Source organism: Atractosteus spatula, chromosome 14 (genome assembly GCF_055471065.1).
Source record: "Atractosteus spatula isolate fAtrSpa1 chromosome 14, fAtrSpa1.hap1, whole genome shotgun sequence".
Lineage (NCBI taxonomy): Eukaryota > Metazoa > Chordata > Actinopteri > Semionotiformes > Lepisosteidae > Atractosteus > Atractosteus spatula.
The window spans coordinates 34,889,280-34,907,052 of NC_142719.1; the positions used below are offsets into that span (position 1 = coordinate 34,889,280).

The following is a 17,773-nucleotide window of genomic DNA, read 5'->3' on the forward strand; positions in this document are numbered from 1 at the left end:
AAAACAGCATAGATCGCTGAAGTCTTTGTTATAGTGAGCCACAGAATGGGCGTATGATACAGATATGTTTTGTTTTGCGTGTTATTTCAAATGAAATCCGTACTCGGTGTTAATGTGGATATAACGTTACATTTGACCGATTATACTGGAAAAGGGAGAGAAAATGATTCTGGAAGCACCGCGAGGATCCGTTTGGATATATTCACATTTTTTTCTGTTGCTTTGCTTGCGGAATCTTGCTTCCGGACAGATAATCTATTCCGTATCCGAAGAGGTGAAAGAAGGGACTTTTGTTGGGAATATAGCTAAGGATCTGAATCTGAGTGTCCAGGAATTGGAGTCGCGTATGTTTCAGATTGTGTCCGGATCCAAGAAGAAATATTTTGAGGTAAATTTAAAAACTGGCATTCTTTATGTGAATGAAAGAATCGACAGAGAGGAGCTGTGTCCTGCCAGTCTTACATGTTCTGTAAATTTAGAAGCTATTATTAATATGCCTTTAAATTTGTACCGAGTGGAAATTAATGTTTTGGACATAAATGACAATTCGCCTACTTTTCGTGTGAAATCTCAGCATTTGAACATTACCGAGTCCACTTTACCAGGGATGCGATTTCCACTGCTGAGTGCCAATGATGCTGATGTGGGAAGTAATTCTTTGAACACATATAGACTCAGTACGAATGAATATTTCTCTCTGGATGTGCACAGCGGTGGTGAGCAGAGCGTGTATGGCGAGTTAGTGCTGCAGAAAGCTTTAGACCGAGAGAAGCAGCATGTGATAAATCTCGTGTTGACTGCTGTGGACGGGGGGAAACCACCCAGATCAGGAACCCTGCAGGTCCAAGTGAATGTCCTGGATATAAATGATAACAGTCCTGTTTTCAGCAGCTCACTGTACAAAGTTAAGGTCTTTGAAAATATCCCCCACGGGTCAATTGTAATAAAGCTGAATGCAACTGATTTAGACGAAGGAGTAAATGGTAAACTTTTGTACTCATTCAGTACCCATGGGAAGGAGAATATTTTGGATGTTTTTTCCATTAATCCAAACACGGGTGAAATTATTGTGAAGGATGAAATTGATTTTGAGAAACACAGCACTTATGAAATTCGTGCTCAAGCTCAGGACGGAGGCCAATCTCCAATGGCCTCGCACTGTACAGTTCTTGTTGAAGTCATAGATTTGAATGACAACGCTCCTGAAATTGCCATTACATCTCTTTCTAGTACAGTGAAAGAGGACGCTAAAATAGGAACTGTAATTTCCTTGATTACTGTATCGGATAAAGACGGAGGAAAAAATGGGAATGTACATTGTCAAATGGCCTCTTCAGCTCCATTTGAACTTAAGACTTTATATAAGAACTATTACTCTTTGGTAGTTGCTGACACGCTGGATCGAGAGACTGTTGCTCTGTACAATGTCACGATTATAGCCACAGACGAAGGGACCCCGTCTCTGTCAAGCAGAAGTTTTATTACTGTTCATGTTTCTGACGTAAACGACAATGCTCCAGTTTTTCCAGTGCCACCTTTAGAAGTATACGTGAAAGAAAACAGTCCAGTCGGAGCTGTCATATACACTATATCTGCGTCAGATCCGGATTTAAACGAAAATGCGCAACTAACATATTCTTTACTGGAAACGCCCACCAAGGGGACTCCTGTCTCCAATATAATAAGCGTGAACTCTGTTAGTGGTGATATTTACACCATGCACTCTTTTGATTACGAGAACGTGAAAACGTTCCAGTTTCAGGTTCAAGCCACTGACTCAGGTGTCCCTCCACTAAGCAGCAACGTGACCGTGAATGTTTATATCCTTGACGAAAATGACAACAGTCCTGGGATTCTGCCTCCTTATTCTGACTTCGGCTCCGTTAATACTGAGAAAATCCCCTATTCTGCTGAAGCGGGTTATTTCGTGGCCAAGATCAGGGCTGTAGATGCCGACTCTGGTTATAATGCATTGCTTTCTTATCACATTACCGAACCCAAATGGACGGATCTCTTCAAAATAAGCAGCAATACGGGGGAAATAAGAACAAAGCGACGCTTATCTGAAAATGACTTAAAAACTCATGCCTTGAGCATTTTGATTACTGACAACGGGAAACCGCCACTTTCATCCACTGTATCTGTTGAGGTTGTAGCTGTTGAAAGTACAAATGAAATGCAATTGGAACTGAAACAGTTGCCGAAGAAGAAAGAAGGTTTTTCAGATCTAAATCTCTACTTGCTGATCGCTGTTGTCTCGGTATCTGTTATATTTTTAGTGAGCCTCATCATGTTCATAGTTGTAAAATGCTACAGGACAGATGACGGCTTTAGCAGCTATATCCCCCCAGTGATCACCACGCACCCTGACGGAAGCTGGTCGTACTCTAAAAGTACTCAACAGTATGACGTCTGCTTCAGCTCTGATACACTGAAGAGCGACGTCGTGGTTTTTAACGGTCCCTTTCCGCCTGCAGACGGTGAACTTATTAGCTTAACTGGGAACGACTCGTTCAAAAGGTCTCGGGCAGGGACGCTGCATATTGAGGTAAGCATGCTATTGATATATACATTTCGCAGGTGAACCTCTCTTTTGTTACAATTCTGGCGTGCATAATTTTCTCGACTTACTTTGTGAGATTGTTTCTGAAGTACAGCAAGGCTGATTGTGTTTCCTACCTCAAAATTGCTCATGAAATAGGAGATTCAGTTCTATTGTCTTGATTGAACTAAACTAGAAAGAACCTTAAAATGCTACTACTGCAGTTTATACCGTACGTTGTACCAAAGGGTTCCTATTTATTAGGCCGGATAAACTGCATCAATAGAAGGAACACAACTTTGAAGTGCGCGGACACTAAGAGACGCGACCCGAAAGCATTCATCAGGATCCCGTAGAATTGATCTTCTGCTCCTCGTTTTCCTCCTAATAAGCTGACAAAAATGTTTTGTTTTTGCAGAGGCAGACTGATGGAGACTTGCATACATTTTTAATTATAATTATGCATATTATTAGTAAGTAGTCCCATGAACATGTTACAAGTTCCACATGAACAAAATGTATGCGCAGTTGAAATTACTATCAGAAATCACAGCTATCCAAAGCTTATTTTTGTCATAAGTACCACAATAACATTACACTAAATATTAGCCCTGTATAGATAGTATATATTAAAGATGTAAATGTATATAATGAAATATAGAGTGCAATTATCTGCATTGCCCTAAAAAAGCATGAGAGGTTGTATCAGATGCAAATTAATCGTTAATTATGAAGCAATATAGATTAATATGAGCACTTAAATATGCCACTTTAAGACCAGTACTTATATATTTTATTTCAGTTGAAAACAGCAGGTGTGCTTAGGACTCTTGTGGTCATTGTTGACTGGCTCTAGCTAGCACACGGTGTCGCTGTTGACCAAGGAAGGAAAAAAAGGATTTTAGATTTACAGGGCTCCTCCTTAAACTGAAAGAGCGCAGCGGATCACTGTAGGCTTTGTTAGAGTAAGACGGACTGTGGCACAAACAGTACGAGTCGTATCTTGCTTTTATGTTGCAAACGTAATTGTTAAACTCGGGCGGTTTCGATGCAAGAAGGTTTTGGAGTGCATGGCTTTACAAGGACTGACGGAGACATGATTTCAGCAGGCCGAAAAGGAACTATCTGGATGTATTCTTCATTATGTCTTTTGTTTTTTCTCTGGGGTGCTGTTTGCGGACTGACTGTGTATTCTGTTTCAGAGGAAGTAAACGAAAGGACCTTTGTTGGAAATATATCTAAGGATTTGAATATAAATATTCAGGAACTGGAGTCGCGTATGTTTCAGATTGTATCCGGGTCCGATAAGCAGTATTTTGAGGTAAATTTAAAAACTGGTATTCTCTATGTAAAAGAAAAAATTGACAGGGAGCAACTGTGTCCTGATACGTCCGCATGCTTTTTAAATTTAGAGGCGATTATGAATGCTCCTGTGAGTTTATACCGTATTCAAATTAATATTTTAGATGTGAATGACAATTCGCCCGTCTTTCCTACAATATCGCAAAATATAAATATTGCGGAGTCTACTCTCCCCGAAGCAAGATTCCCTTTGCTCAGTGCTGATGATGCAGACGTTGGTACAAACGCTGTAAATACATACAGGCTCAGTCCTAATGAATATTTCTCCTTGGATGTACAGAACCCTGGAGAAGAGAGCGTGTCTGCCGAGTTAGTTCTGCACAAAGCTTTAGATCGGGAGAAACAGCCTGTTATCAGTCTCCTCCTGACAGCTGTAGATGGCGGAAAGCCACCCAGGTCTGGGACACTGCAGGTCCAAGTGAATGTGTTAGATATAAATGATAACAGTCCTCTTTTCAGCAGTCCAGTATACAAAGTCCAGGTAGACGAAAACGTGCCATTTGGTACTTTGGTAATTAAGCTTAATGCAACGGACGTGGACGAAGGAATAAACAGCAAAATAGTGTATTCATTTAGTAATCAGAGACAAAAAGATGTAATTGATATTTTTGATATAAACTCTGAAACCGGTGAGATAACGGTTAAAGGTAATGTCGACTACGAGGAAAGTAATGTTCATGAAATTCGTGTCAAGGCCCAGGACAAAGGCCAACCTCCAATGGCTTCACATTGTAAAGTGCTGGTGGAAGTAATAGATGTTAATGACAATGCCCCAGAAATAAAAGTAACTTCACTTTTGAACACCGTCAAGGAAGATGCCAAAAGGGGCACAGTAATTGCTCTAATCACTATTTTGGATAAAGATGGAGGTAAAAATGGAAACGCACATTGCGGAGTTTCTGACGGCGTTCCTTTTGTACTTCAGTCATCCTATAAAAACTACTATTCATTGGTAGTTGGCGGAATACTAGACAGAGAGAGCGTTTCTCAATACAATGTCACCATTACAGCAAAAGACGAAGGGGCGCCACCCCTGTCGAGCACAAGCGTTATAGTGGTGCACGTTTCCGATGTAAATGATAACGCTCCACGGTTTTCTGAACCTGTTCCTGAAGTGTATGTCAAAGAAAACAATGCAATGGGAGCTCTTATACACACATTGTCTGCTTTTGATCCCGATTTAAACGAGAATGCTCAGATTACATATGCTTTATTGGAGACTTCAACGAAGGGAATCCCTGTTTCTACTTTAATAAACGTGAATTCCATTAGTGGGGATATCTACAGCATGCGGTCATTTAATTATGAGGACATGAAAACATTCCAGTTTCAAGTTCAAGCCACTGACTCAGGTGTCCCTCCACAAAGCAGCAACGTGACCGTGAACGTTTACATCCTTGACGAAAACGACAACAGTCCTGGGATTCTCCCTCCTTATTCTGATCACGGCTCCGTTAATACCGAGAACATTCCGTTTTCTGCTGAAGCCGGTTATTTCGTGACCAAGATAAGGGCTGTAGACGCCGACTCTGGTTACAATGCGCTACTTTCTTATCACATTATTGAGCCCAAAAGGACAGATCTCTTCAGAATCAGCACCAGCACTGGAGAAATAAGAACTAAACGACGTTTAAATGAAAATGACTTGAAAACACATCCTTTGGCCATTTTGATTTCTGACCATGGACAGCCGTCCTTGTCGGCTACTGTGTCCCTTGATGTCATTCCTGTAGAAAATGGTGCTGAAATGCAAAGGGAATTCAAACAAATGTCTACAAAGGAGAACAGTTTTTCAGATTTGAATTTGTACCTACTCATAGCGATTGTTTCCGTGTCAGTTATATTCTTACTGACTCTCCTCAGTTTGATCATCATTAAATGCCTCAGGAGAAATGACAGATTCAGCAAGTACAGCCGTCCTGTGATCACCGCGCACCCCGACGGAAGTTGGTCGTACTCTAAAACTACACAGCAGTATGACGTGTGTTTTAGCTCAGACACACTGAAGAGTGACGTTGTGGTTTTAAACGCACAAATCCCCCCTTGCGATGGGGAACTTATCAGTATTAATGAAACAGACACGTTAAGAAGGAATATCGGAAACTTTGAGGTAAGAACGTACTGTACAGTTGTATCAGTTACAGTGATTGTGGACTTCTGGAGTAGTAGAAATACTGTAGAAATCCTAATTTTCTATTCCAAAATACCTATCATGATCGAATTGTGCATAGAACGTTTCTAAACATGAAATTATAAAGTTAAAACATAATATATAAAAATTATTATAGAGAGAAGTCTCTTGAAAATGTGTTGCTGAGTGCTACTTTAATACAGTATCTTTCCTAGTCGATTCTTATCTTTTTTGCAAATATGTGCAAAGTTTTATATTCGTGAATTATGTGATTTATTTGGTTTGATTTGTTTGATTGTTTTAAAATGTGTAATGTCACAGTCTTGAGGTCATGGAATGTTCCCTTTTTTCCCTTTTTTTCTGTATACGGTATGTGATCTGCTTGCTTTCTCCTTAAACTGCACACACGATTGGAAATATTCGGTAATGGACTAAGTAGAGAAAGGGTCCTGTACTCTGACATGACAGAGACAAAAATGACAAAGAGAAAAAAATATGTTGTACTGGTAGGTGTGCTATTCTTCTGGTGAGGGTTTTATTGTCAATAATAATGAATACCTCGAATAGATTGGAGTAACACTTTATTCTCAACATTTAAACATGCAATTTTGTCTATATTAAACTTGCCATTAAGTCAAAGTTAAGACAGTAAAATCAAGTTGTAAGTGAAATATTCCTTTAGTAGCCCGTTCAAAACGTAGTTAGTGTAATGCGCTATAGTCACAATGCTCTATGTGATATTTATATCGAATATGTTAGACTTTATCATTGTTCTGGAGTCTCAAACGTTGTGACGAATATAATATTTCCAGTAGAACCTAAACTCTATGGCAGTTTCGTACTGCTTCCTTCTGGCGTGCCCACACGGTGTCGGTGTTCACCAGCAAAGTCAGAAAAATCAGTTTGTACGGACTCCTCCTTTAATGAAAAAAAATCCCAGGAAGCTTTTGTTAGAGTAAAACGCAACATACGTATTAGACACAAATGACAGGCTGTTTTTACAGTCCTTTTCTTTCGCGACAGAATACTGTATACTCGTGCTACGCACATGTAGGTATTCGTGCATCTTGGATTGCGTTTCTGGACCGAGGAACATTTTAAAATGTTTTTGTCGGATCGAAAGGTGTCCGTGTTTATTCGTTTTTTATTCCTTCTGCTCATTCGTTTTCGGGATCAGATTTCTGGACAAATCATCTACACTGTTTCAGAAGAGGTGAAGAAGGGAACCTTTGTCGGGAATATTGCTAAGGATTTGAATCTCAATGTCCAAGATCTGGAATCGCGTATGTTTCATATTGTGTCCGCGTCTAAGAAGAAATATTTCGAGGTAAATTTTAAAACCGGCATTCTCTTTGTTAATAACAACATAGATAGAGAAGAACTGTGTCCCAGTACACCGTCATGTGCTTTGAATTTAGAAGCTATTGTTAATTTTCCTTTGAATTTATATCGCGTTGAAATAAATATAGTGGACATAAATGACAATTCACCCGCATTTTCTGCGGAATCGCAATATATAAATGTTTCGGAATCTACGTTTCCAGGAGTCCGATTTCCACTGCTCAGTGCTTTTGACCCAGATGTTGGCAGTAATTCTATAAAAACATACAAGCTCAGTCCGAATGAGCACTTCTCTCTGGATGTACAGAGCGGTGGTGAGCAGAGTGTGTCTGCTGAGTTAGTGCTGCAGAAAGCTTTAGACAGAGAGAAGGAGCCTGTGATACATCTCGTGCTGACTGCTGTGGATGGGGGAAAACCACCCAGATCAGGAAGTTTGGAGATTGTAGTGAATATTTTAGATATCAATGACAACACTCCAGTGTTCAGCAGTCCAGTCTATAAAGTCCGTGTCTATGAAAATGTCCTTTATGGCACATTAGTAATAAAACTTAATGCGACCGATCCTGATGAGGGCAAAAATGGTGAGATAGTCTATTCTTTCAGTAGTCATGGGCAGAAAGACATTTTGGATAAATTCACAATCAATGCCATCAGTGGAGAAATTACAGTTAAAGGGGACATTGATTATGAGGAGAACAGTGTTTATGAAATTCGTGTTCAGGCCCAAGACAGAGGACAGTCTCCAATGGCGGCACACTGTAAAGTGCTAGTTGAAGTCATAGATGTCAACGACAACGCGCCTGAAATAGCAGTGACATCTCTTTCGAGCACTGTGAGAGAAGACGCTGGCGTAGGAGCAGTAGTTGCTTTGTTTACCGTAGTAGATAAAGACAGCGGTAAGAATGGGAAAGTTCACTGCGAAGTTTCCGCCTCTGTCCCATTTAAACTGCAGTCCTCGTATAAGAACTATTACTCATTAGTAATTAGTGGACCTCTGGACCGAGAGAACTGTTCTCGGTACAATGTCACGATCACGGCGAGAGATGAAGGGACTCCGCCTCTCTCCAGCACCAGCGTTGTTGTTGTACACGTGTCTGACGTGAATGACAACGCGCCACACTTTCCAGAATCTGTTATTGACGTGTATGTGAAGGAAAACAACCCAGTAGGAGCTGCTGTATCCACTGTATCCGCGTTTGATCCGGATTTAAACGAAAATGCACAGATAACCTATAATCTATTGGAAAGTCCTACCAAGGGAGTGCCCGTTTCCAGTAGAATAAACGTGAACTCTGTTAGTGGTGACATTTATAGTATGCAGTCCTTTGATTATGAAGAAATGAAAACATTTCAATTTCACGTTCAAGCCACTGATTCTGGCGTCCCGCCACAAAGCAGCAACCTGACTGTAAACGTTTTTATTCTTGACGAAAATGATAATTGTCCTGGTCTCCTGCCTCCTTATTCTGATCACGGTTCCGTTAATACTGAAAACGTTCCGTATTCTGCTGAAGCGGGATATTTTGTGGCCAAGATAAGGGCTGTGGACGCCGACTCAGGTTATAACGCACTTCTTTCATTTAACATTGTTGAGCCCAAAAGGACGGATCTCGTCAAAATTAGTACTAGCACAGGAGAGATCAGAACAAAACGACGCATGAACGAAAATGACTTGAAGACTCACCAATTGGTGGTTTTGATTTCTGACAACGGCCAACCTTCCCTTTCAGCCACTGTATCCATTGATGTGGTTGTTGTTGAAAGTACCCCGGAGACGATATCATTATTTAAGCAATTACCAAAAAAGGAGGAATACTTTTCCAATTTAAATCTGTATTTGATGATCGCCATTGTCTCAATCTCAGTTATATTCCTACTGAGTCTTCTAAGTTTAATCTTGTTAAAATGCCACAGAGCGAAAGACAGCTTCACCGGATACAGTGCTCCGGTGATAACTACACATCCTGACGGCAGCTGGTCCTACTCTAGAACTACACAGCAGTATGACGTGTGTTTCAGCTCAGACACACTGAAGAGTGACGTCGTGATTCTTAACACGCCGTTTCAACCTCAAAATGGAGATCTTATTAATATTAATGACACCGATTCCTGTAAAAAGAACGAAAATATACTTCAAAGTTTGGAGGTAAGCCGTAATTCTTATATTTTAAGAATGTGGGATTAAATATAAAATTTGTGTATGTTAATGGTCTGCAAGAGTATATTTTTTCTCTGGTTTAAGATACATTGATGGAATTTAAAGCTGCAGTTTAGAGTAGTACTGAACGTTGTCTGTATCCCAGTTGTGGATTGACCAAGCATTCATCAGTCTTCCTTAACGGCTTGCAAACGCCCGAGAGACAGATTTGATCCCAGGACTCTTGACTCTGTGTTGTCTGTGTTGTGGCAGCTAGTGAAGCGAAATTTAATCGTTTGAAATACAGTATAATATATCTCAATGTACGCTGTGTGTAACTGAAGGTATTTTGTTTTGAGTTAACCAATTACAGAGTGAGATTCGTTCAACTTAAATGTTTGATAAATCACTTGAAATTAAAATGACAGGTTTGCCTTTAAAATCACGCCAAGTTAGTCACAGAGTCACAGATGAATCCGAGTTGGAAGACTACTCTTCACAATAATGGGGGTCTGCTATAGGTTGCCTAAGCAATGGTTGGCGTAGGTACAGTATAGCAAACTGAAGAAAATGTCACATTTATCCCGCTGACTTAAATACGTAAATGATATTCTTCTCTGCTTCTAATAAAGGATGTGGTAGAAGGCTGCCAGGAGTATCACAACGGTTAACTGAATGTGTAAACGTCAAGTGCAATGACTCCACTGTATCCAACTTATTATTTTACAAGATGATGAGATGTCTGCAACTTGTATAGAACATGCACATACTTAATGCAGATATATATACGTATTGTAACGCAACGGGGGCTCAGGCGGGCGCCCTTGCCGCATTAGGTCGGCCCCCCACCGTCGGAGGCTCGAACCTGGGACTCCCGCGTCGTTCAGTAGGGACCCAGCCCGGTGAGCCAAAGAGAGATCTCTCCACAGCCCAAGGGCTGTGGTCCTGCTATTACTGGGAAGGGCGGTGACGTCACCTGCTCTGGTAAGCCGGCTCTTACACAGTACCTGTCGGCCGTAAGCGTTACAGTATATATTTCCCGTCAGAAATGACGTAGAGCGCGTAGCATGACATTAAAATCATTTAGATGTGAAAAAGCGAAAAATAGTCTGGAGTAGTTCTGTAGTATTTTTTTTCAACATTTTAAACGCTGTCTAGACACAGATATAGTTGTTTGTCGTATGCTTTGTCTCGTCATTACATACTTTGTGCAAGGCTGAACGTTTCTGAATGAATTGTTTCTGAAGTAATTATATGCCGACTACCCTGAAGGAGGATATTTTTTAATCGTAAAGTGTTTTATTCTGCTTTAAAAGATAGAAATGAAGTAGTGTCCTATTGCTCAGAATATGCATATGTTGCTCACTTAAATGGTACTGCGTTTAAAGCACATTGTAAAAGCATTTTAAAAATTTCTTATGATCAAGTGCCGATGCCACTAGCTTCGTGAATTACAGTGACAAAAAATAATTCGTGTCTTATCGTTTTACGTTTACCCAAATCATTTTTTTGCAAAACCTAGTACAGTATATTTATTGCGTAGGTACTTTTTGAAATTAGTTGATTGTACACCAAGCTGTATGTATGGTTTTGACCAGACTTATTTCGTGCTAAAGCCTGAGAAGGCAGTTGACACAGATACTTGATGTCTATGAAAACATTGGACTGTCTTTACATGCTCATGACGTATAACACATATTAAAAACATGTATGTTTTATGAGACGGTTTACCGTGAGAATATAAATGTCCAAGGTTTCCTGTAACTTTCTTTGAACTCTGTGCTTAATCACACGGTGTCGCTGTTGACCATCAAAAGTGAAATATGGAAATCAGCTTTTTCCTGGGCTCCTCCTTGCTTGTAAGAGAACTCGCGGAGAGAGCAGGCTTTGTTACAGTACTGTACATTGAGTGTTTGCGGCACAGAAGACTGCTTTTCAGCGCTTTGTTTTTTTCTTTTTATGTAATTTACTTACTGTTGTTAAATATATCTATTGCTAGATGTCATTGGATTATATAAATGAATACGTTACCTCGCAACAATGAATTCATGGCACCTAAGAAAACCTTTGTGGATACATTTTCAGCTGCTGTTCTGCTGTTGGGATTTGGTTTGTGGACAAATATCTTATTCCATTTCGGAGGAGGTAAAACAAGGGACCTTTGTTGGGAATATAGCAAAGGATTTGAATCTTAATATAGAAGAGCTGGAGTCACGAATGTTTCATATTGTTTCCGGATCCAAGAAAAAATATTTTGAGGTAAATCTGAAAACTGGCATTCTCTACGTAAATGATAGGATCGACAGAGAGGAGCTCTGCTCTAATGCTATAACATGCTGTATGAATCTAGAGGCTGTAGTTAACCTACCGATGAATCTTTATCGAGTTGAACTGAATATACTAGACATTAATGATAATTTTCCTGAATTTCCTATAAAATCATTGAATTTAAGTATTCCAGAGTCCTCTTTTGCAGGACTCAAATTTCCTTTACCGAGTGCTAATGATGCGGATATTGGTAGCAACTCTGTAAAAACCTACAAGCTCAGTCCAAATGAGCACTTTTCCCTTGAAGTACAGGGCCTTATGGAACAGAGCGTGTCGTCTGAGCTAGTGCTGCAGAAAGCTTTAGACCGAGAGAAACAGTCTGTTATAAACCTCATACTGACTGCTTTTGATGGAGGGAAACCACCTCTATCAGGAACCCTGCAGATAACTGTGACCGTCTTAGACAATAACGACAACAGCCCAGTCTTCAGTAGCGCTTTTTATAAAATCCGTGTACTTGAAAATGTACCAAAGGGGACTTCATTAATAACACTCAATGCAACGGATTTAGATGAAGGTTTAAACGGTGAAATTGTGTATTCCTTTATATACCATGGTTATGGACATTTACTGGATGTTTTTGACATAAATCCCAGTTCGGGTGAAGTAACAGTCAAGGGGAATATCGATTATGAAGAAAACAGTGCTTTTGAAATTAGAGTCCAGGCACAAGACAGAGGCCAAACGCCTTTCGTCACACATTGCAAGCTGCTGGTTGAAGTCGTGGATGTGAATGACAATGCCCCAGAGATAGCGATAACATCACTTTCAAGTACTGTCAAAGAAGATGCTGCTGTAGGCACCACAGTCGCGCTTATCACAGTATTGGATAAAGATGGTGGCAAAAACGGTAATGTTCATTGTCAAATCCTTGGCGACGTTCCTTTTAAACTGCAATCATCCTATAAGAATTATTATTCTTTAGTGGTTGGTGCAAAGCTGGACCGAGAGACCATTGCTTTGTATAATGTTACAATTATAGCTAGAGACGATGGGACGCCGTCTCTGTCCAGCAGCAGCGTTGTTGCTGTACACGTTGCTGATGTAAACGACAATCCTCCTGTCTTTCTAGCGCCTGTTCTTGAAGTGTACTTGAAGGAAAACAGTCCACCAGGAGCTGTTATATACACCGTGTCCGCACTTGACCCAGATTTAAACGAAAACGCTCAACTGACTTATGCTATGTTGGAGAGTCCTAGCAAGGGAGTCCCCGTTTCCACTGTATTCAACGTGAACTCCGTGAGCGGCGATATATACAGCATGCAGAGTTTCGATCACGAGAACGTAAAATCATTTCAATTCCAAGTTCAAGCCATTGACTCTGGTGTCCCTCCACTAAGCAGCAACGTGACGGTGAACGTTTACATTCTCGATGAAAACGACAACAGTCCTGGGATTCTCCCTCCCTATTCTGATCACGGCTCCGTTAATACCGAGAACATTCCGCTTTCTGCTGAAGCCGGATATTTTGTGGCCAAGATCAGGGCTGTAGACGCCGACTCTGGGTACAATGCGCTACTTTCTTATCACATCGTTGAACCGAAAAGGACAGATCTCTTCAGAATCGGTACCAGTACAGGGGAAATAAAAACAAAGCGGCGTTTGAATGAAAATGACATAAAAACACATCCAATATTGATTTTGATATCAGATCATGGAGAACCTTCCCTCTCTGCCACCGTTTCCCTTGACGTAGTAGTGCTTGAGAACACGTCTGACATGCAGTCAGAATTGCGACTTTTACCTAAGAACGAGGACAGCTTTTCTGATTTAAATATGTATTTGCTCATCGCCACTGTTTTAGTATCTGTTATATTTTTACTAGCTCTCCTTAGTTTAATAGTGCTAAAATGCCACAGAACAGACAACACTTTCGACGGATACAGCCCTCCAATGATCACTGCGCACCCCGACGGCAGCTGGTCGTACTCTAAAGCAACACAGCAGTATGACGTGTGTTTCAGTTCAGACACACTGAAGAGTGACGTCGTGGTTTTTAACGCACCGTTTGGGCCTCCAGATGGAGAGCTTATTAGTATTAATGAAACTGATACCTGCAAAAGAAGTCGAGAACGGTTTCAAAACAATGAGGTAAGACACAATTAAATGCGGTTTAGAAATATTCCAAAACGAAATGAACATTTTTAGAACTTGGAAATGAAAAAAAAACAACAACCCAGTACTGTTCTCTACTTATTTCTTAATTCCTACAAAACGTGACAAAGTTTGTCATCCTTTCCATTAAAACAGGCTGTTAAATGATTGTTCTTGATGGATGATAATGGAAGACAGGAGCGTGAAATCCTATATAAAGCTGAAAGCTGAGGTGAATTATTTTGAGGACATAAAATCACAATGACTATAATTGCTTTAAATTCGAGAAATTAAAATTATGCTTGTGTAAAGACATGCTTACTTTTCTGTAGTAGAGTAGATTTCTGTACCCACCTTAAGTAATACATTTTATTTCATTCCTTCGATTTTGTTCTCTTTCATAAAAACAAATGCGCATACGTTGCATGTACATTGTACATTTTACACTGAACATTGTTAATACAACTATTTGGGAGCGGTTTGCAAAGTATACATACAGCGATCTGGCCTAGGAGAGAAGTAAACACTTCAGAGTGTCCATACTGCCACAGTCTTAAAGACCGTGTAAGAGAGACTCTGATACTGTATATATAATGTACGATATTTAATATTCTGAACTAAATGTTCAGAAAACTACATTTACACACAGAAATACTTTTCTCTGACTTTGTACTGATCACTTGGTGTCGCTCTTGGCCAGCAAAGTGAAAACCTGTCTCCGTTTTTCTGGGCTCCTCCTAGTTTGTAAAAGGACGTGCATAGAGACAAAGCTTTGCTACAGTAAGACGCGGAATTAATGTGTACCACAGACAGGCTGCTTTTCTAATCTCCGATTTCTTTTGCCTTTCATATTACGGTATTTTAGGATGGTATATTTTCCATTTTTTACGTGTCTGGATTTTATGTGTTGGTGAACTGTGTAACAATGAATTTGTCTGACCAAACAGAATATTTGTGGATACAATTTCTGCTGCTGTTGTGCTGTCGGAGTCTGGTTTCGGAACAATTATCATATTCCATTTCAGAGGAGGTAAAACAGGGGACATTTGTTGGTAACCTAGCAAAGGATTTGGATCTCAATGTCAACGATCTGGAGTCGCGTAAGTTACACATTGTTTCAGGATCAAATAAGAAATATTTTGAGGTGGATCTAAAAACTGGCTTTCTCTACGTGAATGATAGAATCGACAGAGAAGAGCTCTGCCCTAATGTTATGACGTGTTCTTTTAATTTAGAGGTAATTGTTAACATGCCCTTGAATCTTTTTCGCATTGCAGTGAATGTTATAGATATAAATGATAATTCACCGTTGTTTCCTGTAAAATCGCAACATTTAAACATTACGGAATCTGCATTTCCCGGAGTGCGATTTCCACTACGCAGCGCTATTGATCCAGATGTAGGGGGAAACTCCGTGAAAACATACAAGCTCAGTGCAAATGAGTACTTCTCCCTGGATGTACAAAGCGGTGCCGAGCAGAGGGTGTCTGCTGAGTTAGTGCTGCAAAAACCTTTAGACAGAGAGAAGCAGTCTGTGATCATGCTCACACTGACTGCTGTGGACGGAGGAAAACCACCCAGATCTGGGACCTTAGAAATCGTTGTAAACGTGTTGGATATCAATGACAACACTCCTGTGTTCAGCAGTGCCCTGTACAAAGTGAAAATTTTTGAAAATGCGCCATATGGGGCATCGGTAATTACCTTAAATGCAACGGACTTGGATAACGGTTTAAATGGAGAAATAGTGTACACTTTTATTACCCACGAAAACAAAAACATACTGGATGCTTTCGGTATTAACCCCAACACTGGTGAAATAACGATCAAGGGGAATCTGGATTATGAAGAAAACAGTGCTTATGAAATTAGAGCTCAGGCTCAAGATAAAGGCCATTCGCCTTTGGCGACTCATTGTAAGGTGCTGGTTGAAATTATAGACATTAACGACAACGCTCCAGAAATAACTGTGACATCTCTTCTGGGCACAGTCAGAGAAGATGCTAATGTTGGCACAGTTATAGCCCTTATTACTGTTTTAGATAAAGATGCAGGGGAAAATGGAATTGTACATTGTAAAATATCTGGCTCTCTACCTTTTGTACTTCAGTCGTCCTATAAAAACTATTATTCTCTGGTAGTTGGCGGACCGTTGGACAGAGAGAGTACTTCTCAATACAATGTCACAATCACAGCAACAGATGCAGGAACCCCAGCGCTCACCAGCACCACCGTTCTTACTGTATTTGTTTCAGATGTGAACGATAATGCTCCGCGCTTTTTAGAACCCGTGATTGAAGTGTACGTTAAAGAAAACAGTTCTCCTGGAGCTATTATATACACAATAACTGCTTCGGACCCAGACTTAAATGAGAATGCTCATGTAACTTACTCATTAATAGAGAGATCTTCCTTAGAGGTGCCAGTTTCAACGTTAATAAACGTGAACTCTGTTAGTGGTGATATATACAGTATGCAATCTCTTAATTATGAGGAAGTAAAGACTTTTCGGTTTCAAGTTCAGGCAACTGACTCAGGTGTCCCTTCACAAAGCAGTAACGCTACTGTCATCGTTTTTGTCCTCGACGAAAATGACAACAGTCCTGGGATTCTCCCTCCTTATTCTGATCACGGCTCCGTAAATACCGAAAGCATTCCATTATCTGCTGAAGCGGGCTATTTTGTGGCCAAGATAAGGGCTGTAGACGCCGACTCTGGATATAACGCTTTGCTTTCTTTTCATATCATTGAACCCAAAATGAACGATCTTTTTAGAGTCAGTACCAGTAGCGGCGAAATAAGGACTAAACGACGTTTGACTGAAAATGACATGAAAACCCACCCACTGATAATTATGATCTCTGACAACGGAGAACCTCCTCTTTCTGCCACTGTGTCCCTTGATGTAGTAGCTGTCGACAGCACTTCTGCAATGCAATCGGAATACCGACACATACCCAAAAAGGAAGACCGCTTTTCCGATTTAAATCTTTATTTGTTAATTGCGATCATCTCTGTGACAGTTATATTTCTACTAAGTCTACTTAGTTTGATAGTAATAAAATGCCAAGGAGCAAAAGGCAGTTTCAACGGGTACAGCCCCCCTGTGATTACCACACGCCCGGACGGCAGCTGGGCCTATTCTAAAACTACGGAACAGTATGACGTGTGTTTCAGCTCGGATACACTAAAGAGTGACGTTATGGTTTTCAACGCACCTTTTCCTCTTCCTGATGGGGATCTGATCAGTATTGGTGGGACTGACTCCATTAAACGGAATCGAGAAATGCTTAACAGTGAGGTAAGCATGGGACACCCATATGACTTCTCTGATTCCGTGCATTAGATTGTGGAAGTCTATGTATTTTGTTTCATGAGAGCCTTTCTTCTGTTCTTATCTGAAAAAAAGAAGTAACATATAGGGAAATGAAGCTAAATAAAGTGTGGGAAAGAACAAAATATATATTCATGTTTGAAGTGGATAAGTGGAAGTCCTCAGTGGTGTTGAAGGCTGAGCCATTGGAAAGAGACATGGTGATCTATACCTTATCACAAGGACATTATTGCTGTAGTCTCGTCCCTGCGTGCTAATCTTCATTCTGCTTCTACATCTATAATTTAGTTTTCGTACACTCAGTTTTGCTTACTTTTGTTGCTCATGTACAATTCTGTGAAAACTACTATACTTGTGGACCCATATGTGATCTGCAGCAAGACATTCTAACTTTAATGGTTAGTTTATTTTTAAGAGAAGACATTGCTACAGTGGGTTTTTAAAAATTGTTCTATTAACCTCCCAGTAGGACACAGTGTAATTGTCTTTGTCCCATTTTGTTTA

The 17,773-nt window shown here is 40.3% G+C and overlaps 1 protein-coding gene and 2 pseudogenes across 9 annotated transcripts in view; all 3 read left to right on the top strand.

Annotated features, from left to right (window-relative positions):
• Positions 1-17,773, top strand: part of LOC148821204 (protocadherin alpha-C2-like) — a 143,259-nt gene that overhangs the window by 56,288 nt on the left and 69,198 nt on the right. Inside the window, exon 1 of one of the 8 annotated variants that reach the window (XM_088932664.1) lies at positions 4,962-9,522. The exons of 5 other annotated variants lie outside the window; for them this stretch is intronic. In XM_088932664.1, coding sequence (XP_088788790.1) covers positions 7,138-9,522 — 2,385 coding nt within the window. In that variant the 5' untranslated portion in view covers positions 4,962-7,137. Of the gene's footprint in view, positions 1-4,961; positions 9,523-11,413; positions 13,933-14,709; positions 17,237-17,773 lie in introns of those variants that run through there. 2 more of the 8 variants (XM_088932667.1, XM_088932669.1) reach the window with 2 other exon arrangements.
• LOC148821209 (protocadherin alpha-8 pseudogene) lies at positions 164-2,584 on the top strand (annotated as a pseudogene).
• On the top strand, positions 3,639-7,619 carry LOC148821210 (protocadherin alpha-8 pseudogene; annotated as a pseudogene). Its single transcript, XR_016094110.1, has one exon. The product of XR_016094110.1 is annotated as a protocadherin alpha-8 pseudogene (transcript).